The sequence below is a fragment of the Diorhabda carinulata genome, chromosome X (assembly GCF_026250575.1).
Source record: "Diorhabda carinulata isolate Delta chromosome X, icDioCari1.1, whole genome shotgun sequence".
NCBI classification, from domain to species: Eukaryota; Metazoa; Arthropoda; class Insecta; order Coleoptera; family Chrysomelidae; genus Diorhabda; species Diorhabda carinulata.
In genome coordinates this window covers 31,957,862-31,983,927 of record NC_079472.1, presented here as the reverse complement: position 1 = coordinate 31,983,927, position 26,066 = coordinate 31,957,862, and the positions used below count along the sequence as shown (strand labels likewise).

General features: G+C 32.2%; 1 protein-coding gene across 3 annotated transcripts in view; it reads right to left on the bottom strand.

The window, feature by feature from the left end:
- Nucleotides 1–26,066, bottom strand: part of LOC130902544 (uncharacterized) — a 126,633-nt gene that overhangs the window by 792 nt on the left and 99,775 nt on the right. For all 3 annotated transcript variants that reach the window (XM_057814763.1, XM_057814764.1, XM_057814762.1), the window contains 8 exons: nt 20,673–20,878; nt 10,874–11,051; nt 6,109–6,421; nt 5,835–6,046; nt 3,797–4,217; nt 3,246–3,746; nt 1,490–1,711; nt 15–214 (listed from right to left, as the gene is read on the bottom strand). In XM_057814763.1, coding sequence (XP_057670746.1) covers nt 15–214; nt 1,490–1,711; nt 3,246–3,746; nt 3,797–4,217; nt 5,835–6,046; nt 6,109–6,421; nt 10,874–11,051; nt 20,673–20,878 — 2,253 coding nt within the window. The remainder of the gene's footprint in view (nt 1–14; nt 215–1,489; nt 1,712–3,245; nt 3,747–3,796; nt 4,218–5,834; nt 6,047–6,108; nt 6,422–10,873; nt 11,052–20,672; nt 20,879–26,066) is intronic.

Here is a 26,066-nt window from a genome sequence, read left to right as displayed (position 1 = left end):
AATAAATTACTTACACCAAGTAAGTTTCTTGGAATGTATCCTTCCTTGTCTCCTAATGATGACCACCACCATTCTCTCTCGTTTTCATCTCCTTTTCTCAAGACCGTTATTTGTTCTCCTTCTTTAAAACTCAATTCGTCGGGTTGTTGAGCGGTGTAATCGAATACAGCGTAAACTACACCACCTGACAATATACCTAATTTTTCTTGAACACCTGAAAAACGATTTTTTTTGTTACTAAAATTTAAAACGACTAAAATTTATTATCGGAGTAAAATATTATACACTGAAAAACTTCCTTAAAACTAAATTACTCTGTAAACACATAAAAAAAATACTTAATGACACTTGTTAATTAGGTTAGTTACTTAATTGTGTCTATATATGTCTATAATCAGTTTTTTATGATATGAAAAGTACGGAAAGCTAAGTTCTCTTTTGGTACTGCCGTTTTAGCATCAAAATATTCGTACACTCAATATACAGTTTATTTAAAAACGTCTGTTACTATTTGGTCATCCCTCGTAACAAAGTTTTGACTAGTTCAAGTGATTTCAAAAAGGCGGCGTTGGTTTGAAATACCAAAGTAAGTAGTTGTCATTTATTGATAATTCGTTGGCTTTATTAAAAACTACAAAAATTTAAAAGTATTTCGATAGATTTCCAAAAAATATTGATATATCAACACATACTAAATATAAAACAAAATAAATATTGATAGAAAGTTTGAAATTGAAAAGCAAGTTTTAGTTCGAGTTTGTTCTATAATAAAATACTTTAAGTGTGTTTTTACTTATTAAAAGTAATAAATTGACTGTGTTCCAATGTGTTTTTGAAAAATTATGCCTAACTATACGTAAATATATACAGGTAAATATAATGTTTATTTTAAATTTAATAGATCGGAATATAAGTAAAGTGAGGTTAGGAAATGTTTAATTCAAGTTGAATGAAACAAAACACTCAAATGACTCAAAATTTGATAGTTTTACATTCAGGGTGAAAACAATAATATCGTCAGCACTTACACGTTTATAAGCAATTCGTTTTGGTGGTTTGTAATTGATGATTATAGTTAGGTAGAACTAGTGAAGTGTAGCAAGTTTTAGTTCGAGTTTGTTCTATAATAAAAAAGTCAAAGTGTGTTTCCACTTATTAAAAGTAATAAATGTTTGTGTTCCAATGTATTTTTGAAATATTATATACAGGTAAATATAATGTTTATTTTAAATTTAATAGTTCAGAGTATAAGTAAAGTGAGGTTAGGAAATTTTTAATTCAAGTTGAATGAAACACGAAACACTCAAATGACGTACAAAATTTGGTAGTTTTACATACAGGGTGAAAATAATTAATATCGTCAGCACTTCCAAATTTATAAGCAATTCGTTTTGGTGGTTTATAATTTATAATTATAGTTAGATAGAACTAGTGAAGTACACAAAATACATTTATTTATAAATACTTATTTTATAAAATAAAAACTTACTGTATAAATACTCGGAGCACCCATCGAAACCTTCTTCATCTTCCTCACATTTTTCGGCTGCCGTTTCATGGTCACTGAGCGTCGTTGCGAAAATACAAGCTCCGTGTTCAACCAAAAATTTTACCATAGTCAAATTGTTGCAGCTGGCTGCGCAGTGCAACGGCGTCCAACCGTCACTATCTTGAGCATTAACGTCGCAACCAAATTCAACCAAAAATTTTACTGAAAAATATAAGGAATGAAATAAAAAATTTGATTGATTGATTTATGAATATTCGCTAGTTTCGTTTCTTTTCCACACAGTTATAGTTTTTCGTTTTCTCTCATCTCTATTCTTTTAACTAAGTACCCGAAGTAGCGTTCGTGCCAACCGACGACATCGCGACGAATCCAATTCAAGAGCGAGAAAAGCGCACGAGAATGAGTTGCTTATGAGGCGTGAGCATTGATGTTTTAAAATATTTTGTAAATTCCAAATACTTATATATGTGAATTAAATATTATTTTATTTCGTTACGTTTATATTTCATAGTTCTTTTGTTTTAAACTTCATATCATTAACGTTTTTTTGTGACCTACGGACTGTTTTATTCTAAATAATACCCTACACAACATGAACTAATTTAGAACCTTATAAATATAAAATTGTTTCAAGCGCTGGAATTAGATTAGACATAAGAGGAAAATAATTTCTAAATAACGTGAGACAAGTGAACATTGATGTATTGATTTGAATTGTGTTTTGCCTTTTCACTTCGTTTTTGATAAAAAATTTACCATATTTTTGATCACACCTCGTATGTTGGTTGTTAAATTTGGAAAAAGTACTTTTTTTGAATCACGTATATAAAATGACATCTAAAATCTTTTTATATCTTCTAAATAAGAAGTCATCAAATTTCAGTGCAAAATCAGAGAACTCATAATAGTTTGTTAAGCAAATTGTATAATTGGCAAGTTATGTGACTTTTCTAAAAATATTTACGATTAAGCAATCCTTATAATATAAATTTTTTGAGATAATTTCAGTCTTGTAAATTCTAGTTAACCTCAAAAATGTATTGTTTAATCTGTATGTCAAATTAAGTACCCTTACTTGCTATAAAATGTTTTGAACAAATTTGACCATATTTTAGGAAACGTCCATTTTAAAACAAAACTCTAATACGAACATTTCTCATGATTTTCGCCACTGCATTCAAATGTTCTCTGTTGATCAAAACGACAGGAAATCGGAAAAACGACAAGCTATCTCGCATAGCACTTGATGACCAACATTCACAATGACAATGAAGCATTTTTGCATAAATTTGTCAAAAATTAAGGATTAAAAAATCAAAAACTCCTCAAAGTTTACAAATGCAACAAATATTCCAATAAGATTGTATGCCATCCAGAAAAGATGGCCGAACTGTCAATAACGTCAGTGTAATTCAACGTCAATTCACAAAATTGTTCTGTGGTTGAATTAATACTAAACCATAGATTTAATATTAAATATAGAGTAAGTATCATTTAAGTTCTATAGAAAGATGGAAAAGTAGTATCAATTTACCACTGTCTATATCTTTGTACTTGCTGTTGAAATTCTACCGTTTCCCCTATTCAATCAAATCAGAATAGAGTAGAGATATATACAGTGGTATAACGATGTTCTTTCTCTTTTTATCAGCAGCTCATTTGAGCATCTCCCATACCTCACTTTCTCTATATTTATTATTAGTTTTATGTATTTAAATCTTCTATTGTTGCTTACCTATTTCTAGATGTCCAGCGCAGATGGCGTTGTGCAACGCTGTTATTCCTTCGTCATTAGCAGCACTAGGGTTGGTTACTTGTGTGGCCGTTTTCTTAACTAATTCTAATTCTCCTTCTAAACTAGCGTCTAATAGTAAAGCCAAAGGATCGAAGCTCACCCTTCTTGATAGGTTAGTTTTACCGGTTTGTTTCAAATTACCCTTCTTACATCTCCTTATAACGTTATCGTATCCTTTTTCTTCTTGATCGGCTTCATCTGACATCGACGACTTGTCAGTTTCGTCTTTATCTTCTGTTGCGGGTTTATCGATAATTTGAAGTTCGGCTAGGTTGGTTTTTAGAGGTAGCGATTCGGTTCGTCTGTTTATGCCGTTTTGGGAGGAACTTAAAGTTCGTAATTTAGGTTGTTCGGCGAAAGGTTGTTTTTTAATCGTCAAAGGTTTCGCTTTTATTATCATTTCTGCTCTTGTTATTGTATGCGAATGAATTGGAGTTGAAACTGGAAAACAAATTTTAGTACAAACAAATTTTATTTTTATGAAATCTTACCTTGTTTTTGAGTATTGCTATCCAGTTTTTTACCCAAATTCTTCTCTTCGTTAACGTCGATAGTAGGTATAACCGGTAATGGTACTCCAACACCATTTTCTTCGTTTAATAATTGAGTTTGTCTAGGAGGTGGCTTTATCGCCGGTTTAGGTGGCAACGCTGGTTTAGGGGTTTTATTTGCAACTTCCGGAGTACTATTTAAAGGAGTACTACTAGATTGTGGAGGTGATAGTACTAAAGAATTGGAAGATTGGATCAAGTTATTGCTTGTATTCAAACAATTAGTGGTGGTGGTAGCAGTACTACTTCCTGATATGGTTTGTGGTTCCACCGGTTGTACTTTTATAGAATTTGTTTGATAAAAGTTTGATATGATATTAGTGTGGTGCACTGATGTAGGCGCAACACTACTGATTGGTTTCTGAAAACAAATCAAATTTGAACAATACTACGAAAAAAAAGCAATTTAATCAATTCACAAATATGTTATGGGGTTATGAAAACTTAAAAATTGAAAAAAAACATAGTTTCAAACTGCTGCTTATGGTAGTTGTAAATTACCAACTATTTTAAAAGACCAAAACTCTTCGGATATCCAACTAACTCTACCTTTAACTTATTAACAACAACAGATCTATAGCTGAGGTTTTCATGTTGCTGGAAAATTAAATTACCACTTTTCTTTATACAGAACGTCATATTAAAACTATAACCGAACAATTTTCATTATAAAAGCTCAAAACATATCGGATAGTTAATATATTGTATAGAAACTGTTACCAATGCCTATTCTTATTGTCTAAAAAAATCACATAAGTTAAAATATGGCGAGTAGACGATTCAAATTTGAGATAGGTAGGTGAGAAAAAATTTGTTACGGGGTTTATCAAAGAACATGTGGGGGTGGATATATAAAATTTGGAACCAAATTCCTCCAAATTTATCTTATTAACAAAGATGAATATTTATTCCCAATTTTTTTGTACATAACGTCCCATTAAAATTATAACCGAATAAATTTCAAAATGTAAAGCACACAGATTATTATCAAAATAGTTTCTATTACATTTCGTAGGACATTTTAATCATTAATTGGAGGCTTACATCATCCAAATAAACCAGGGGAATCATTTACATCAAAAGTAAAAATATTAATACCAATACACTAAAAAAATCACACAGTGTAAAATATGGTAGATAGAGGGTTTATATTTGAGATAGGTATTCCCAAAGGATAGTTGTACGTGGAAAAAAATACTACGGGGGTTAGTAAGGAAGATGTGGATATATAAAAAATTAAAACAAACAATGAATAATAATAATAACCAAATATTAAGAATGAATTTTAGTGATATAAGGGATAATATTGTCCAAAGGTCATTTATATTGAAAATAAATATGTGACATATATCAATACACTAAAAATATCACACAGTGCAAAATATGGTAGATAGAGGGTTTATATTTGAGATAAACATTCCTAAAGGATATATGTAAGTGAAAAAAATTGATACGAGGGTTAGTTAAAAAGAGTGGTTATATAAAAAATTTAAACCAACAATGAATAATTTATAGTATTCAAATGATTGAAAATGAATCCTGAAGATAATGGCATTGATGAAAATGACTTTTAACATGATAATAACCAAATATTAAGAATGAATTTTAGTGATATAAGGGATAATATTGTCCAAAGGTCATTTATATTGAAAATAAATATGTGACATATATCAATACACTAAAAATATCACACAGTGCAAAATACGGTAGATAGAGGGTTCATATTTGAGATAGGAATTCCTGAGGGATATATGTAAGTGAAAAAAATTGATACGAAGGTTAGTTAAAAAGATGTGGATATAGAAAAAATTGAAACTAACAATAAAAATCTATTTTGATTTGAAAACCAATTAAAATAAATCAATTTATTCAAATTTATGATACGGCATGTTGTGTGATGATTCTTAACATTAAAATTATCAACTCATGTTCGATTGAATTAAAATAAACGTACGGAAAAATTAATAAATTAACTTACTTGATATGTAGGAGTAATAGAATTCAAGTTTGTTGAAATTGGGGTTATTTCTCGTTCTCTAGTGTCTTTATGAATCAATTCTTCGTTGCTGTTAATAATAATATCTTTGTTATTATCACTATTTGTTTTCGTTGGTAAATCATGTTGATTCAGTGCCGTAGCAATGTTTCTGTTGACCATATACAATGGAGCACTGTGCACTGTCATGTGACCTAAAGCGAAATAAAAACGAGATTCATCATTTTGAATAGGATATTTTTATAATGATTATCACCTGTATGCATAATGACGTTCTCGTTGGCGTTTCCCTTAGGTTCTTCGTTATTATTTATAATTTCATCTTTGTTGGTTTTATTCATGTTGTTTAACAGGTTAACGGTGAATTTCGTATTATATGGCAGCGTTTGGTATTTGGGGTCAGTTTTAGAAGCGGAAAAATCTTTTAGTATTTCGTTATCCTCGTTCTTCGGAGGATACGAATTTGTTAATTTATTTCCTACGTCTTGAAGCTCACAGCTAGGCTTTGGAGAAACTTGATCTTTCTTCATATAATACACAGGTTGATATAAATCGTAAGTGTTTTGCAACTGAAAAAAAAATATCTTATCGTAATACGTAAGGTTTTTTTGTTATATTAAAAAAAACTAATACAAAACAGCTTCATTTGATAGTTATTTTAAGGTTATGTATCAAATATAGTTTGTACAAGGGATATCTATCGTTATACGTCGATAAAATAGACATCTACGGAATAATTTGGCGCCAAATCCACATGACTTCCTCTTTAGACATCTTCAATAAGTTGCCTAATCTTTTAGCTGTCAAATCATCAAGAATATCCATCTAAAGAGATAGTAGCTTTCTTATTATCTCTGTGAGGTGAAAAAGAACCGAGAAAGAGAGATTCGTGGGTATATTTTTTGTGGGGTTAAGAAGTTTTTATGGAGAGGAAGATTTGTTGGAAGATATAAGAGTAGCGCTACTTCAGACTGAGTAAAGAAAAACATGGATGACCAAACATGGCTGAAAGAAGAAGATCAGAAACAAGGGGGCGCGCGGGTACAACTGCTACTGTCTAAAGAGAATATTTCTTTGAACTTGAAGAGTATTCCAAGATTCTGGTTTATAGCGTCACAATTGTTAGGTTAGGTTAGGTTAAGTTTAATCTATCGGTAATTTCGTTTTTTGTGATTATGGTGTTGATTATACTAAGCTTGTAAGATATTTAGACAGTGGGGAGGGTCTCCATTGTGCATGAACAACGAACGTTCAGAGGAATATCACATAACATGGATGAGAAACTTCTATTTGACTAGTCTGTACATATCGGAACGTCGTCTTGGTTCATTACCCACTCCGATTGATATTAAGGCTTCTATTCTTTGATTTTCAATGGTGGGTGAAATAGTGGATGTGGGGTATGTTATACTTTAAGATTGGGCAGTATATTGACTAGGTGGTGGATTCCTAAACACCCTTAATGGAGTAGAAAGGATAATTTAACGAGAAAAATATAGATTCACATATAAAATTCGAATTGTTTAATGGTAGAAAATGAATTTATGGGAATTTAGGACCTCACTGGTTCCTCAAACGAGGTCTATTGACATACAATTTTCGATACGAGTGATATAATAGGAAAATTGTACGTATTGGAAATTTCCTAAATTGAAATCCATAGTTCAAAACAAGTATAATTGAATTTATACGTTCAACAGATTTCAATTAACAAAAAATGTACGTTACGATTAATTTTACAATTCATTGAATGGTATATTGAAAGTTATAAAATATGCAAATATCATTTGTCTCTATTATAGATATAATAATTGATAAGCCTACTTATTTATTCAATTATTTACTAGTGATTAATTAAGTTTTTTGTTTCCTGTTTTCATACGTAGTTCAGATATTAATAAAAAATAGTCATTATTTTTCGATATATTCTCCAACAAATAGTTAAAAAACAATAGAAAGACTAATTTAATTAGTGGTAAAACTTTTAACCCCCCCCCTCACATTTTGATGATATCTTTTCTCCCCATTAACGTGTGACGTAATATATGGATGACCCCAAATGCGTGTCTGTGCTGCAATGGGTCTGAAAACTTTTGTCGGATTTATATTTTTTATGATTGGGCACGCCGTATAATAAATTTTGCAATTTACCGTACGTTTCTAGCACACATAATAACGTTGATATAAATTTTTGAAAATAGAATATTTTTATTTGACTCATTTCTTTTTGCAACGCGTCAATCGTTTGCTTACGTCACCAGCGCCGATCGAATTTCGCCCGCCAAGCTACAGCAGCATCTATATCACGTTGTTTTATTATATTGATGAACATAAGTTTATTTTGCATTTTTTTAGAAAATTTACTCACCAACATTTTAAAAAAAACATGATATTTTTACGTGAGAATTTTCGTTTGGATATTAAGGTGATTTTTCGATATTGAGTAAAAATAAGGTGAAAACTGTGTTCGGTACATGAAAAGGATATGTTTTCATGAAGTTTCGTGAAAAAAGAAAAAATTACAGTGTGTTCGGGACGTGAAAAGGTGACGTTTTCATGAAGTTTCGTGAAAAAATTAACTACAGTGTGTTCGGGACGTGAAATGGTGATGTTTTCATGAAGTTTCGTGAAAAAATTAACTACAGTGTGTTCGGGACGTGAAATGGTGATGTTTTCATGAAGTTTCGTGAAAAAATTAACTACAGTGTGTTCGGGACGTGAAATGGTGACGTTTTAATGAAGTTTCGTGAAAAAATAAACCACAGTGTGTTCGGGACATGAAAAGGTGATGTTTTCATGAAGTTTCGTGAAAAAATTAACTTCAGTGTGTTCGGGACGTGAAATGGTGATGTTTTCATGAAGTTTCGTGAAAAAATTAACTACAGTGTGTTCGGGACGTGAAATGGTGATGTTTTAATGAAGTTTCGTGAAAAAATAAACCACAGTGTGTTCGGGACATGAAAAGGTGATGTTTTCATGAAATTTCGTGAAAAAATAAACTACAGTGTGTTCGGGACGTGAAATGGTGATGTTTTCATGAAGTTTCGTGAAAAAATTAACTACAGTGTGTTCGGGACGTGAAATGGTGATGGTTTCATGAAGTTTCGTGAAAAAATTAACTACAGTGTGTTCGGGACGTGAAATGGTGACGTTTTAATGAAGTTTCGTGAAAAAATAAACCACAGTGTGTTCGGGACATGAAAAGGTGATGTTTTCATGAAATTTCGTGAAAAAATAAACCACAGTGTGTTCGGGACATGAAAAGGTGATGTTTTCATGAAGTTTCGTGAAAAAATTAACTACAGTGTGTTCGGGACGTGAAATGGTGATGTTTTCATGAAGTTTCGTGAAAAAATTAACTACAGTGTGTTCGGGACGTGAAATGGTGATGTTTTAATGAAGTTTCGTGAAAAAATAAACCACAGTGTGTTCGGGACATGAAAAGGTGATGTTTTCATGAAATTTCGTGAAAAAATAAACTACAGTGTGTTCGGGACGTGAAATGGTGATGTTTTCATGAAGTTTCGTGAAAAAATTAACTACAGTGTGTTCGGGACATGAAAAGGTGATGTTTTCATGAAATTTCGTGAAAAAATAAACCACAGTGTGTTCGGGACGTGAAATGGTGATGGTTTCATGAAGTTTCGTGAAAAAATTAACTACAGTGTGTTTGGGACGTGAAATGGTGACGTTTTAATGAAGTTTCGTGAAAAAATAAACCACAGTGTGTTCGGGACATGAAAAGGTGATGTTTTCATGAAATTTCGTGAAAAAATAAACTACAGTGTGTTCGGGACGTGAAATGGTGTTTTCATGAAGTTTCGTGAAAAAATTAACTACAGTGTGTTCGGGACGTGAAATGGTGACGTTTTAATGAAGTTTCGTGAAAAAATAAACCACAGTGTGTTCGGGACATGAAAAGGTGATGTTTTCATGAAATTTCGTGAAAAAATAAACTACAGTGTGTTCGGGACGTGAAATGGTGTTTTCATGAAGTTTCGTGAAAAAATTAACTACAGTGTGTTCGGGACGTGAAATGGTGACGTTTTAATGAAGTTTCGTGAAAAAATAAACCACAGTGTGTTCGGGACATGAAAAGGTGATGTTTTCATGAAATTTCGTGAAAAAATAAACTACAGTGTGTTCGGGACGTGAAATGGTGATGTTTTCATGAAGTTTCGTGAAAAAATTAACTACAGTGTGTTCGGGACGTGAAATGGTGACGTTTTAATGAAGTTTCGTGAAAAAATAAACCACAGTGTGTTCGGAACATGAAAAAGTGATGTTTTCATGAAGTTTCGTGAAAAAATAAACTACAGTGTGTTCGGGACATGAAAAGGTGATGTTTTCATGAAGTTTCGTGAAAAAAAATGTTTTCTGTATGAGACAAAAATAAAAAAAAACTAAAACTCGGTTTTTTGAATTTTTCACATAAATTTTGAGGTTATGCGAAAAAAATTTGTACACAAGAGTTGTAGATCTTTTCAATACCAACAACTTTGTCACTCAACGTTTTTCCATAAGATTTGTAGTTTTCCCAGAAATCGAAAAACCGTTTTTTACCCGCTTCCCGACCGCAAATCACCCGTAAATTATTTTTCCTTTCATTTTTATCGTATTCTCCTTTTCCAATGGTTTTTATCTAACTATTATTTTTTTTTCATCGATTTTTAAGACTTCTACCCTCGTCCAATTGTAAACGTAAGTAGAATGGATTAAGAGGCTAAAGACTAAAGCAAATATAAAGCACAAGCTGTAAGAGGTAATTATCATTGAATTTTTCAGTGGAGTTTTTCATAATTTACATTGAAGTACAACCAAAATGTTGAGGACAAGAACTCATAAGTATTTGGTCAGAATTTCCGAATGAAAATTGTTTATGCGTTCTCCCTATTAGAATTAAATCGATTTACTACGATTGTTGTTTTTGGATTTCAACCCACAACGGTGTTTATATAAGTATCTATAATTTTATATTTTAACAAATAATAATAAACAATAATTTTAGTTTTTTCTCTTACCTTAATATCTGGATGAGTATTAACATTTTTGATTTGATGATTTTGTTGTACGGGGATGTGGTTATAGGGCTCAACAGCTGCTATGTTTCCTCGAGATAATCCTTTTCGGTCATTATTGTTTTGTTGGTGTTTTCTAGTCAATGCAACTTGATTGGTTTGATCTTGGCTGCCAGTTAATCTGTTTAAAAGAATATATAAAACCATCATTGGAATATTTCAAACAAATAAATACCTACTAGTCTGGTGAGGTTAAAATTTATGCCAAATCGAAGAAAAAATTATAACAAAAAATATTAGATAAAATCCTCGTTTCTAGATATTGGAATCGCGTATGATTTGGTACCAAATGAAGTTGAAAGTAAAAGACAACGTCCAAGTCGTTAACGAAGAATAGATTTAGATTGTTTTGGATATTTCGTACCTAATTCTTCATTAGATTGTTCTGGCGGGACATTCGCAGAGTATCTCTCCATGGTTTGCTCACGAAATCTTCAATCGTCCCTAACGCCTATCATGTGTTAAGTATTTTTTGGTGATTCTCTAGCTATCCGTTCAATTGGTAGTTGATTTAATATGTGGAGAAGCAACAGTAGAAATCTGGTGCCAAATATGGAGTCGGTAGCCGTTTTCGGTAAAGTTGTCTGCTTCCTTCGTGGCTATGTAGCCGGATTGGTATTACTTTGTTTATATTAGTTCTTTTAGAGTTTGGACGTGTATGCAATAATCTTCAGGATCTACAAGGCCGCAGAAGACAATGTCCGAGTCGTTAACGAAGAATAGATTGAGATTGTTTTGGATATTTCGTACCTAATTCTTCATTAGATTGTTCTGTTCCCAAAATACGTAGCCTCCTCTCAACGATTATGGGTTTTTGTCCCACTTCCCTAAGCCTTTAGGCGGGACATTCGCAATCTTGAATCATACCAGAGCCTATCTTTTGGATGACTCCATCCGATTTTCTAGCCATCCGTTCAATTGGTAGTTGATGTGATATTTGGAGAAGCAACAGTAGATGTTTGGTGCCAAATATGGATGAATTTTAGAGTTTGGACATGCACGCAATAGTCTTCAAGGTCTACAAGGCCGTTCGACTAACATAGAGAGTGTAAATGTACTAGAAATTCTGCTTGAAAAATGATTGTTTTTCCTAGTGGTATAGAGAGATGATACTTTAGTCCAAAAATGCTTAATTCAGTTCCTTGCGCTATCTTAGAAACAACTATATACCATATAGATACTTCCGGAAGATTTTTATTGACCTATTATTGGTGATCATTGTTTATCTTCTCACTTTAATAATTCTAGAATCCTTAGATGACTTGTTAGATACCCTGACTTTAATTTTTCTGTCTAATTTAACATGTGGGCCAAACAAAATTCCTTTTTTTTCACTATTTTTAATTGCATTTTGATAAAAATTAAACTCATGCTCCAGATACTACAAGACCATCACTGCATACAGTTTTCAAAGACCTTATAGATGGTGAATTCGCTTATTATTTAAAAAATCGATGTTCAATGTGTTGTGAGATATATCCTGATTCGAAACTCACAGAAACTTACGTGTCTATATGAGATGTTAAGTTAGAAAATATCAACAATACGAAAATACGAAGAAAGAAGAATAAGAAATCGATTCGGATTATTATGATTACGTCAAGCCGGGTTGTGATGAATCTAAAATCAATATTTCATTTAGTCACTATTATGACACAATTGATCCTCATAATGGATTACTCTACTTGAAAGATATCATTTATTTTCAGAAAAATGGAAAGAATTAAACGTGAACTAGAGTTAAAACCGTACAGAAAATCCTTCATAATTTGTGTTATTCTATAATACTAATTTTAAGTATTAGATTCAAAATAGCATTATAAATTATGTATCGGTCGTCAAGAGCTCGCCGCGTCGGTAACAGAGCCCGGTTTTAAGAATTTCTTGTCCTTAAATATCCCTTGTAGAAGCTCACAGACTTTAACGATAGGGCTTAGCTTGTGCTAACGCTGGGAAATTCCACCTTGACAAACCAATAATGGTCCAAACATGGTTGAAGTCTGGGTAACTTAGCCCCGGCCAATCTATAGTCAGCCAAGCTTGGCTGAACTCTATGTAACCTCACCTCGGCCATCCCATATTCACTCAAGCCGGGCTGAACTCTGGGTAACCCAACCTCTGCCATCCTATAGTCAGCCGGGTTTTTTACAAGCAACCAGCGTGGCCCAGGGTTGCAGACCAGTCTTGGGTTTATGTAGGCCCGGTTCAGGTTTGCAAACCAAGCGAGGGACATTGTTATCATCCCAGAATCCCATCAAGTCTGGGCCAATAATGGCTTCCAAACCAGAGTTGTATATACATGGCCCCAGTCTGGGTCTATACTGGGTGCATCGTAAAATCCTATATGGGATATTAACAGTTTTTTCTTTGTACTTGTACAGTTATTTGACATTTTCATTATTTCTGTCTTTTGTATGTTTATCTGTATTGTTTTATATGGTGTGACGTTGAACCATTTTCGCAGGATCCTAAGCCAAGATCTTCCGATAGATTTTTTTGTATATCTCATGATGTGGACAAGATATTGAAGTTACTTTCTCTCCACTTAATGAAAGATCTTTACGTCGATTATTCTCAGAACATCTACATTGATCTGTTCACGATATTTTGAGCGTTGAGCATTTTACGCTAGGTTCCTGGTTTTCGTTAGCAATATGGTTGATGGTTTCTACACCATACAAGAAGACTGGGAATACATAGAACTTGAGCATTCGTATTCTCAGCTTCAGATCGGGTCTAAGAAAAGCTTCTTGTTCTTATATTTGCAGATGCTTTCTCGAATTGTTCTAGTTTTTCGCCTTTCACTTACATTTGTTTCGTTTGGGTCTCCTTAACGTTGCCAGATCTAACTCGATTTCTCGATTAAGTTTGTCGACATTATTAAACATGTTTTGTAATTCAAAAATTATTAGATTCAAATACATTCGTCGATTGCAGACATAATAATTAAGGATGTAATCATGGGCTGAACTGTTTGTGAGAAACCCATACTGAGAATGAATGGTTCTTGAAAAGTTAATGGAAAAATTGATGGATAGTCAGTATTATAAGGAGTCTCGTGTATAAGAACGTAAGGATAAAGAAGAAAGGATTTTTTCTGAACAAAGACTATAAAATAAACTTTTTTTTTTGTTGAAAACTCATCTTAATTAAAAGTTTCGCAAATAGGTCGTTTTAACTATTGGAATATCAAATCCAATTCCAAGTTGATACTTAATTTTTTTTACAAAACGAATGTCGTCTTTCTAATTTTCCGTTTTTGATTTTTATAAACTATAAATTATTATTTAACCATTGCAAATTTAATTCAATTTGATGGAAGGATGTTTCGTTTTTATTCGTTACGGCAGTAACATTTTATTGTACAGCAAACCGTAAATTATTAATTGGATATAAAAATAACAGTTTGCAAACAATCAATCGTGGTATGTTGCAATTAACTAACTAAACTATCAGATTACATGATTCTAGCGAATAAAATGGTCGTAATTTTAATTAAATTATATATTTCTTCTATATTCGATTCAGTTCAACCTTAGGATACTTTGTATACAAAAATTTTCGAAAAATATTGTCGGAAATTAGTTCAATTTTATTAGTCGGGGGGTTTTGAGGACGCTGAAAACGTATAACGTCACGGCGATGACTTGTTAGGAGTTTGCTAGAGTTTATTTGAAAATGCTTAACCATTGATTCGTTACGGAAACTAAAACCGATCGTAACATGACATGTGGATGCAGGAAGCATCGTTTTTACACTGCAATGTCGCTTGTAAAAATTGAGCAAGCTTTTATTGCATCAATAATGAAAGTAATTTTGTCAAAGATTTTGCAGGCGAAGAAAATGACGGAGAAAATGAAGCAGCAATGAAATAAACACTTTTCACTGTTCACTGTTATAATCCTTAATAATGAGAACCTCGTACACTCTTTTTGTCATTATATTCGTGTTCGAAAACCCCCAGAATATTTTTGTACCATCATCGGTCTTGGATAATTATGCAACATTTAGAATGTATCCGATCGTTTAAAGTGGAAAAAAATCGATTCTAAAAGTTCTGTTACTGTCATCCTATCAGATCTAATGATCCTGGCGAGGATAATAGTATGAATTTATGAAATTATTGTACCATCATCGGTCTTGGATAATTATGCAGCATTTAGAATGTATCCGATCGTTTAAAGAGGAAAAAAATCGATTCTAAAAGTTCTGTTACTGTCATCCTATCAGATCTAACGATTCTGGCGAGGATAATAGTATGAATTTATGAAATTATTGTACCATCATCGGTCTTGGATAATTATGCAGCATTTAGAATGTATCCGATCGTTTAAAGAGGAAAAAAATCGATTCTAAAAGTTCTGTTACTGTCATCCTATCAGATCTAACGATTCTGGCGAGGATAATAGTATGAATTTATGAAATTATTGTACCATCATCGGTCTTGGATAATTATGCAGCATTTAGAATGTATCCGATCGTTTAAAGTGGAAAAAAATCGATTCTAAAAGTTCTGTTACTGTCATCCTATCAGATCTAACGATTCTGGCGAGGATAATAGTATGAATTTATGAAATTATTGTACCATCATCGGTCTTGGATAATTATGCAACATTTAGAATTTATCCGATCGTTTAAAGTGGAAAAAAATCGATTCTAAAAGTTCTGTTACTGTCATCCTATCAGATCTAATGATCCTGGCGAGGATAATAGTATGAATTTAGGAAATTATTGTACCATCATCGGTCTTGGATAATTATGCAACATTTAGAATGTATCCGATCGTTTAAAGTGGAAAAAAATCGATGCTAAAAGTTCTGTTACTGTCATCCTATCAGATCTAACGATTCTGGCGAGGATAATAGTATGAATTTATGAAATTATTGTACCATCATCGGTCTTGGATAATTATGCAACATTTAGAATGTATCCGATCGTTTAAAGTGGAAAAAAATCGATTCTAAAAGTTCTGTTACTGTCATCCTATCAGATCTAATGATCCTGGCGAGGATAATAGTATGAATTTATGAAATTATTGTACCATCATCGGTCTTGGATAATTATGCAACATTTAGAATGTATCCGATCGTTTAAAGTGGAAAAAAATCGATTCTAAAAGTTCTGTTACTGTCATCCTATCAGATCTAATGATCCTGGCGAGGATAATAGTATGAATTTATGAAATTATTGTACCATCATCGGTCTTGGATAATTATGCAACATTTAGAATGTATCCGATCGTTTAAAGTGGAAAAAAATCGATTCTAAAAGTTCTGTTACTGTCATACTATCAGATATAATGATCCTGGCGAGGATAATAGTATGAATTTATGAAATTATTGTACCATCATCGGTCTTGGATAATTATGCAACATTTAGAATGTATCCGATCGTTTAAAGTGGAAAAAAATCGATTCTAAAAGTTCTGTTACTGTCATACTATCAGATATAATGATCCTGGCGAGGATAATAGTATGAATTTATGAAATTATTGTACCATCATCGGTCTTGGATAATTATGCAACATTTAGAATGTATCCGATCGTTTAAAGTGGAAAAAAATCGATTCTAAAAGTTCTGTTACTGTCATCCTATCAGATCTAATGATCCTGGCGAGGATAATAGTATGAATTTATGAAATTATTGTACCATCATCGGTCTTGGATAATTATGCAACATTTAGAATGTATCCGATCGTTTAAAGTGGAAAAAAATCGATTCTAAAAGTTCTGTTACTGTCATCCTATCAGATCTAATGATCCTGGCGAGGATAATAGTATGAATTTATGAAATTATTGTACCATCATCGGTCTTGGATAATTATGCAGCATTTAGAATGTATCCGATCGTTTAAAGTGGAAAAAAATCGATTCTAAAAGTTCTGTTACTGTCATCCTATCAGATCTAACGATTCTGGCGAGGATAATAGTATGAATTTATGAAATTATTGTACCATCATCGGTCTTGGATAATTATGCAACATTTAGAATTTATCCGATCGTTTAAAGTGGAAAAAAATCGATTCTAAAAGTTCTGTTACTGTCATCCTATCAGATCTAATGATCCTGGCGAGGATAATAGTATGAATTTATGAAATTATTGTACCATCATCGGTCTTGGATAATTATGCAGCATTTAGAATGTATCCGATCGTTTAAAGAGGAAAAAAATCGATTCTAAAAGTTCTGTTACTGTCATCCTATCAGATCTAACGATTCTGGCGAGGATAATAGTATGAATTTATGAAATTATTGTACCATCATCGGTCTTGGATAATTATGCAGCATTTAGAATGTATCCGATCGTTTAAAGTGGAAAAAAATCGATTCTAAAAGTTCTGTTACTGTCATCCTATCAGATCTAACGATTCTGGCGAGGATAATAGTATGAATTTATGAAATTATTGTACCATCATCGGTCTTGGATAATTATGCAACATTTAGAATTTATCCGATCGTTTAAAGTGGAAAAAAATCGATTCTAAAAGTTCTGTTACTGTCATCCTATCAGATCTAATGATCCTGGCGAGGATAATAGTATGAATTTATGAAATTATTGTACCATCATCGGTCTTGGATAATTATGCAGCATTTAGAATGTATCCGATCGTTTAAAGTGGAAAAAAATCGATTCTAAAAGTTCTGTTACTGTCATCCTATCAGATCTAACGATTCTGGCGAGGATAATAGTATGAATTTATGAAATTATTGTACCATCATCGGTCTTGGATAATTATGCAGCATTTAGAATGTATCCGATCGTTTAAAGTGGAAAAAAATCGATTCTAAAAGTTCTGTTACTGTCATCCTATCAGATCTAACGATTCTGGCGAGGATAATAGTATGAATTTATGAAATTATTGTACCATCATCGGTCTTGGATAATTATGCAGCATTTAGAATGTATCCGATCGTTTAAAGAGGAAAAAAATCGATTCTAAAAGTTCTGTTACTGTCATCCTATCAGATCTAATGATCCTGGCGAGGATAATAGTATGAATTTATGAAATTATTGTACCATCATCGGTCTTGGATAATTATGCAGCATTTAGAATGTATCCGATCGTTTAAAGAGGAAAAAAATCGATTCTAAAAGTTCTGTTACTGTCATCCTATCAGATCTAACGATTCTGGCGAGGATAATAGTATGAATTTATGAAATTATTGTACCATCATCGGTCTTGGATAATTATGCAACATTTAGAATGTATCCGATCGTTTAAAGTGGAAAAAAATCGATTCTAAAAGTTCTGTTACTGTCATACTATCAGATCTAATGATCCTGGCGAGGATAATAGTATGAATTTATGAAATTATTGTACCATCATCGGTCTTGGATAATTATGCAACATTTAGAATGTATCCGATCGTTTAAAGTGGAAAAAAATCGATTCTAAAAGTTCTGTTACTGTCATCCTATCAGATCTAATGATCCTGGCGAGGATAATAGTATGAATTTATGAAATTATTGTACCATCATCGGTCTTGGATAATTATGCAGCATTTAGAATGTATCCGATCGTTTAAAGAGGAAAAAAATCGATTCTAAAAGTTCTGTTACTGTCATCCTATCAGATCTAACGATTCTGGCGAGGATAATAGTATGAATTTATGAAATTATTGTACCATCATCGGTCTTGGATAATTATGCAGCATTTAGAATGTATCCGATCGTTTAAAGTGGAAAAAAATCGATTCTAAAAGTTCTGTTACTGTCATCCTATCAGATCTAACGATTCTGGCGAGGATAATAGTATGAATTTATGAAATTATTGTACCATCATCGGTCTTGGATAATTATGCAGCATTTAGAATGTATCCGATCGTTTAAAGAGGAAAAAAATCGATTCTAAAAGTTCTGTTACTGTCATCCTATCAGATCTAACGATTCTGGCGAGGATAATAGTATGAATTTATGAAATTATTGTACCATCATCGGTCTTGGATAATTATGCAACATTTAGAATTTATCCGATCGTTTAAAGTGGAAAAAAATCGATTCTAAAAGTTCTGTTACTGTCATACTATCAGATCTAATGATCCTGGCGAGGATAATAGTATGAATTTATGAAATTATTGTACTTTGCAAAAGTTCTGTTACACACTACCCTGTTAAATCTGTTGATTCTGACGATGGTAATCGTATCAATTTATGAAATTATTGTACTTTCATCAGTTTTTGACAGTTGTGAAAAATTCTAGATCGTTTAAAGTGGTATGTAAGACCGTGGTTAAGGCTAACTGAGAATCATATAGATTTAATACTAGAGAGAGAGATAATTGTTTCAGTTGAATTATGAAAACATTAGAATACATTTTGATTTGACATTGAATTCGCGAAATCTTTAATTGTATGAAATCTTGTTCATTAGATCTGACTCTATGTATAAAAGAGCTAAAGCGTCCAGCTTCTCTAGACTTTTAATTCCATAGAAATACCGTCTAATTTTTATTTAATTTCGTGCAAGAAAAAAAAAATTGTCGCCCCTTGAAATATGCTACCTTAGGCTACAACCTACTCAGCCTGCTGGTAAATCCACCACCACTATTCCATTGTTAGAACCAGTACAAGAAGTTTATTTCTGTCAGTTTCTTCAGAACGTTGCCCCTTTAGCTTTAGAAACTTCTACAGACAGAGGTAGAAGACACACGGTGCAAGATCCGGCGAATAATGTGGCTGGTCTAGCAATGAGATGTTATAATTGGCTACAAATCTCTACACACTTTTCGCGTGTTAAAATTTTCATGTAAAACATTTTTTGTCAATTCCTATAGATTCAGACCGAGTACTTATCCCAGTTAAGGCCACTTAAACTACTCAAAAACACGAGGACGCGACAAACATCAATTGTCATGGCTGAACTTCCGAAAAACGCCAATGAAATTTTACAGGTGACGTCGATATTTTCGAAATTCCCGCGACCTCGCTATCATTTCGTGCGCAGATAAGTAGGAGCTGAAATATCCGCCATTTTGCTCGTTCATTGAATTGGTGGTAAATAAAACATTGCAAGTTTAAAACATTTTTTGTGGTTTAGTTTTTTGAGTTAAAATAAAAAGAAATACTTTCAAAAACGTAAGTAGTTATTGAATAATCCAATGTTTCGTTAATTGATGATTAATTTTTTATTCACAAATAACATCATACCAGACACAGACCCTCCCAAAAAGATGGAACCTTTTTAAAATAGCAACAATTAAGCCAACAGAGGCTCGAGCAAAAATTTGGGCCATTAATAATAATCTTGTGGGAATTTTTGTATCCTGGAAAAAATGATCGATCTCCAATGGAAGAGGATGAGGAAAGTGACTAAATTTTTGTGGAATAAAATTGATTTTCATTTATTTCTATTGTTTTTATTGCTTTTTCGGGGTCTGCTCTTTCGTGGCAGGAATAGGCGTTTTTTGACCGATTCCAGGTATATTTTCTTAGTCTTTATTCGATTGTGACCATTCCATATCATTTTGTACCTTCCAATTCCTCTTGGCGTTTTTCGGAAGTTTATCCAATTGCCATATACTTGTTTCCATAAATAATTAGTTTCAGTTGCAGTTTTTATAAGTTATTCATTTGAAATTTCGTCGATGTTTTTTACAGTAAAACAAAAAACAAACATTCTCTATACAAAAGAAGTTAACGGCTACACTGGTTTGTTTACAGATCCGGTAGACATGGCATTCGAAAGAGAAGACATTCGACCAAATTATTCATAAAATACTTTAAGGATTTTGTTCATTCTTACCTTACTAATTGATGATAGGCTGCTTTGTGAGAGGTAGCGCTGATTTGATTCGCTAATTGTTGATTTAATATACGTTTACGATGTAGTCTTTCTTGTAATTCTGATATACGTTTATCTATTGCACTCATCTCCTCTTGCCTCGCCGTTAAAGCTTCTCTTTGTTGATGTAGCCTTTGATTTTGTTGCTCGTTGAGTTTGTTACGATACTGAAAAAAAATATATAAAATAATCATCGTCGTTTTTGCCACTGAACACTCAGTGTTTGATTCAAACTTCTACATTAATTTTTTTTGTTTGCTATTACACTCGAGGCATTTTGAACTTCCTTTCATAATAAAATTTTCGTGGATTCGTTATTGCTTCTTCGGGCTATTTTTCTTTGGTTCGCTTCCTATTTCTTCGCGATAAAAATGAATGTAACAAGGTTTTGAGCGCATCCGATTTGATGATTTGAAAATATTATTCAAAAGTAAAAAGCTCGAATATATCTCAAAAAATTAACGTGTCGCAGTCAATCAATCTTCGGTTTATTGAGTGAACTATGTTGTTATTGAATTATTATTATTTTTTTTTTTTTTGGTAAAGAACAATTATCGAACAAAAAGGTATCTTGAACAACCAATGAGCGCCGTTTTGACGTCCTATTTAGTGGCTAATGCGGAATTTCTAGCCCGAACTTTTCTCTTAATAAATACTCGATAGGGTTTAAGTCGGGGCTAGGGACTGGTCAATCCATAGAGGCAATTTCGACATCTTGCTGTATGTGGACATGATCCCCAAAAATTTATTCCGCTCCACCGCCAGTTTAATTAAAAACTCACTCGGTTTTTCTAGGGTATATTCTAAGAAGTTTATACAACTACCCGACGCTGCACTTACCCGAAAACTGAAGAAAAAAAGGAAATTTTTCCCCGTAATAATCCGAAAATTCAAGTAAATTAAATACAGGGTGATTCATTAAGAATGTCAAATCTCTGAACTGCTCAACATGTCTCATTCAAATATTGCTAGTTTCCGAGATACGAGGTGTTCAGAGTTTAAATTTAAATTTTGATTTTCGCAATAATTTTTTATGTTTTCACAATTTCTCTTTGAAAATTGGCAATTTCACGTTTTTTGGCATGAGGAATCATAATTTGCACTCTAATTTAACATTGCTAATACAGGGCGCTAGTTACACTTGTTTGTGTTAATTAAATCAAAGTAAACTTTTTTTGGCTAAACTTGCAACTAAAATAATAAAAAATATAATATTAAAAAGCTTTAAATTCTACAAAAAAAAGTACTCTTCTTTGATTCGAGTAACTCAATCGGTTATCGAGTTATTTGCTTTTAAAATGTTCAGGGCCTCTTGGTGGCCAAGCAAACTCACTTCCACGACCAATACATCGATGCGGAAACTGTTCGTTTAAGTATTGAATAATGTGGTGGTGCTTCGTCGTGCAAAAACCACATATTTTGTCTTAAATATCCTCTAGTAATTCGTGAAAATGTTCTTGAAGAAAATCTAAATAAAGAGGTCCATTTGAATTGGTTGACAGTTCAAAAGGACCTATTAAATACCCACATATTAAAGCACACCAAATGTTAACCTTAAACTCGTGCTGAAAATGTGTTTCCCTCATAGCATGTGGATTTTTAGAATCCCACAAATGATTATTTTTATAATTGAATATTCCTCGTCTGGTAAATGTTGCTTTATCAGTAAAAAGAATTGTATCCAGAAAATCTGGGTTAAAATTTTGTTTATCTTGCAAAAAAATTAAAATTTATTGAACTTTTTAAAAGTAAATAACTCGATAACCGATTGAGGTACACGAATCAAAGAAGAGTAACTTTTTTTGTAGAATTTAACGCTTTTTAATATTTTTTTATTATTTTAGTTGTAAGTTTAGTCCAAAAAAATTTGATTTAAATAACACAAACAAGTGTAACTAGCGCCCTCTATTGGCAATATAAAATTAGAGTGCAAATTATGATTCCTCATGCCAAAAAACGTAAAACTGCCAATTTTCAAAAAGAAATTGTGAAAACATAAAAAATTATTGCGAAAATCAAAATTTAAATTTAAACTCTGAACACCTCGTATCTCGGAAACTAGCAATATTTGCATAAGGCATGTCGAGAATGTACAGTTCAGAGATTGGACATTCTTAATGAATCACCCTGTATAAGTAATTACGATTTCTTAATTAATATTTGTACCAACTTCTCTTTGGTCATTGAAAACTTGCATAAAATGATTGTTAAAGATCTAATTACCTCTAAAAGATTAATAAAAAAATTAATCAAACTAGATAATTATCCAAATAGTGCTAGTGTTTGCACAGATTGCAGCTGCTAAGCCTCACAGTGCTGATGTTGAGCGATTAGCTGCGATAATATTTTGAAATCTAGCGGTCGATCAAAAATGTTGCTTGAAACTGCAAATTTATACCTATACAGGATGTCCCACGACGAATTAAAACTATCTGTATATAGCAAAATAGTAGAATCATGAAAATTTCTACGTTTCGGTTTTCGGATACGATCTTTTCAACTAAAATACTTTCAAATAATAAGAAATATACGGAATTATTCGAATCAATAGTTTGAAGTAACGATTCATCATCAAAGAGTGTAAATTTGTTTGGGTTGTTAGTCCTCGTCAATTTTACGAATTTGCATTGCATAAAGTGTTTATTAACATTCCAGGTTAGGCTGTATAACAATTTATTATATACCTAACCTATAATCTTTTATCGTAATTTCAAATATGTCCGATTTTACAAACAACTTTTGACAAAGAACATCCTGTATGGGACATCCTGTATAATAATACATTTATGAGATCTTCGTAAAATTTTAGTATATGTTTGTCTAAAAATTTTTTACGAAAAATGCATACATTTTAGGGAATTAATTTTTTTGTAAAAAATTTGACCGTTGCAGACCCTTATGAATTATTTTTTTACGAGGACACCCTCAAAGATATGAAAATTGTTTCTGTTTGGTAGCTTTTAGCAATGTCACACGTATTTGAATTTATGTTGAAAAATTATTCATTTTATACAGGGTGTGTATAAAAAGTGATCAAAGTTTAACTTCGAAAATACCAAATTTCTTCATTTTTTAAAATAGAACCACCCGGTTTTTTCTATTTTAATGCATTCAAGGGAGAAAATAAGGCAAATTCATGTTTATTTTCCTATACCTAAACCTCACCATTTTCCAGATATTAAATGTTTTCTGTAAATTTTTAGAGATGCAGATGTGGTTTAAATTTTATTTTGACCCTTGATACAAGCACTAAAAAATAAAAAAATATTTTTCTTTACCTTGTCAAAGTCTCTAAAAAAAATCAAATCAAATTATATTTACTAATCCTATTTTAACTTTTAGTCGTTTCCGAGATATTTGAGGTTTTAAATTATTATTGTATTTTTTAACAAGTTTTAATTTTTTATGTATACTTTTAGTAGGCTTTGTATTAAAGGACACTTATTTAACTGTCATTAATCAATTGTTGATACTTTCAAAAATCGTTAAAATTGCTCGTTCTCAATTTAATAACGAAGATTAGAATAGAAAAAACCGGGTGGTTCTATTTGAAAGAATAAAAAAATTTGATATTTATGAAGGTGAACTTTGAACACTTTTTATACACACCCTGTAGAAAATGAAAAAATTTTCAACATCGATTCAAATACGTGTGACCTTGATAAAAGCAACCGAGCAGAAACCATTTTCGTATTTTTAAAGGTATCTTTGTAAAAAAATAATTTATAAGTGTCTGCCACGTTCAAATTTTTTAGAAAAAAATTAATTACTCAAAAAGTATGCATTTTTCGAAAAAAGTTTTTAGACAAAAGTATACTAAAATTTTACGTAGATTTCAAAAATGTATTAATATACAGGGTGTCCATTTAAAATAACAAAATTACGGTCGACTTCCGGTAGAACCAGAAAAAAGTCGTATCCAAAACCCAAACGTAGAAATTTTCATGATTCTACTATAAGTATATTGCCAAATACAGAAGATTTAAATCGTCGTGGGACACCCCGTATATTTATTTTAATATGCCTGCTCTACGTTCATGGGACCCTAGACCAGCAATCGTGGATTGAATAAATAAGAAAGTCGCGTTAAAAATTGTCCTAATGCCAAGGATCAGGTTTCACGGGATCTTTGATGCTTCTACGGAGTCATCAGAACACAAAAATGTAAAAGAACCAGCGAAGAAGATTCATCGTTTTTAATTTTTTATTATTGTGTTGATTTCGTGACTGTTCAATTACTATATAATATTGTAAATAAGTCGTGATTTCATGGTAGTCAATATTAATTAAAAAAAAAAGGATTCTATTCAAATACGTGAATAATAAATTATAATTTTTAAGTACTTCAGTGTAATAAAGATGGTAATGTACAGAATATATACCTTCTTCGATTATGAAATGAGTCCAATTCCAAAACTACCCGTTTTGGTTTTAGAACTACCGAGATTTTCGCGGAACTACCCGTTAGAATATACCCTGTGTTTTTGATTCCATTTAAATTTCCTTTTATGCGTATCTTTCTCCAGATCTTCTGTAGACATGTCCTCTTCTATTGCTACCACGCAGGCACGCTCTATTTTCGTCTGAGAAGACAACGGAGCCTCATTATTCGTTATTTATATTAACGTAAATCGTAGACGGTCTGCTCGGTGGGCTGCTGGGGTTAATTTGGGGCCGGTAGCTGACTTTTTTAGCACAAGGTTAGATGCTTTGAGTCTTTTTCTAACTGTCTAGACACTCACAATCACTCTTTGCGTTTATCTATGATCTTGTTGGACTTTAACGCCAGTGATAACCCTATTTCTTAGTGATGTACTGACGATGATTTATGTTCTCGCAGATTCTGGTCGCAATAGGATGAACACTCGAGCAGATTTATCACTTGTTGTGTCCATTTTCAGGTACAATTCTGAACTAATCGTGGGGTAATAATTGTTGGGCTATTTTTGGGTGGGTGGAGGATAATTTTCGATGGTAGTGTGATTTGTAACATTTTATGCTGAAAAAGAGAAAAAATAAGAAGACAATTGAACGTAGTGGAAAAAGAAGAGAACGTCCCCTAATTCACATATGCGGATATATATTTTTTCGTTATTTTCTTTCTTTTTTTAGTAATTAGTGGTAGTTGGGTGAGCGAGTATAGCTGGAGCTGCATTATTAGGTGGTTAGCGCTGTGGGAACCAAAAACATTTTATCAATTTGAAAATTCTACTAAGAAAATTTCGTGTGAATGAATGAGTTCCGGTTGTTTTTAATACCGACAACTTTTGTGCAAAAAAATATTTGCCCAACATAGAACACCAGATGAGTGGTGAAATAGCATTACGATTCCACTATATTTAAAAAGGGAGATAA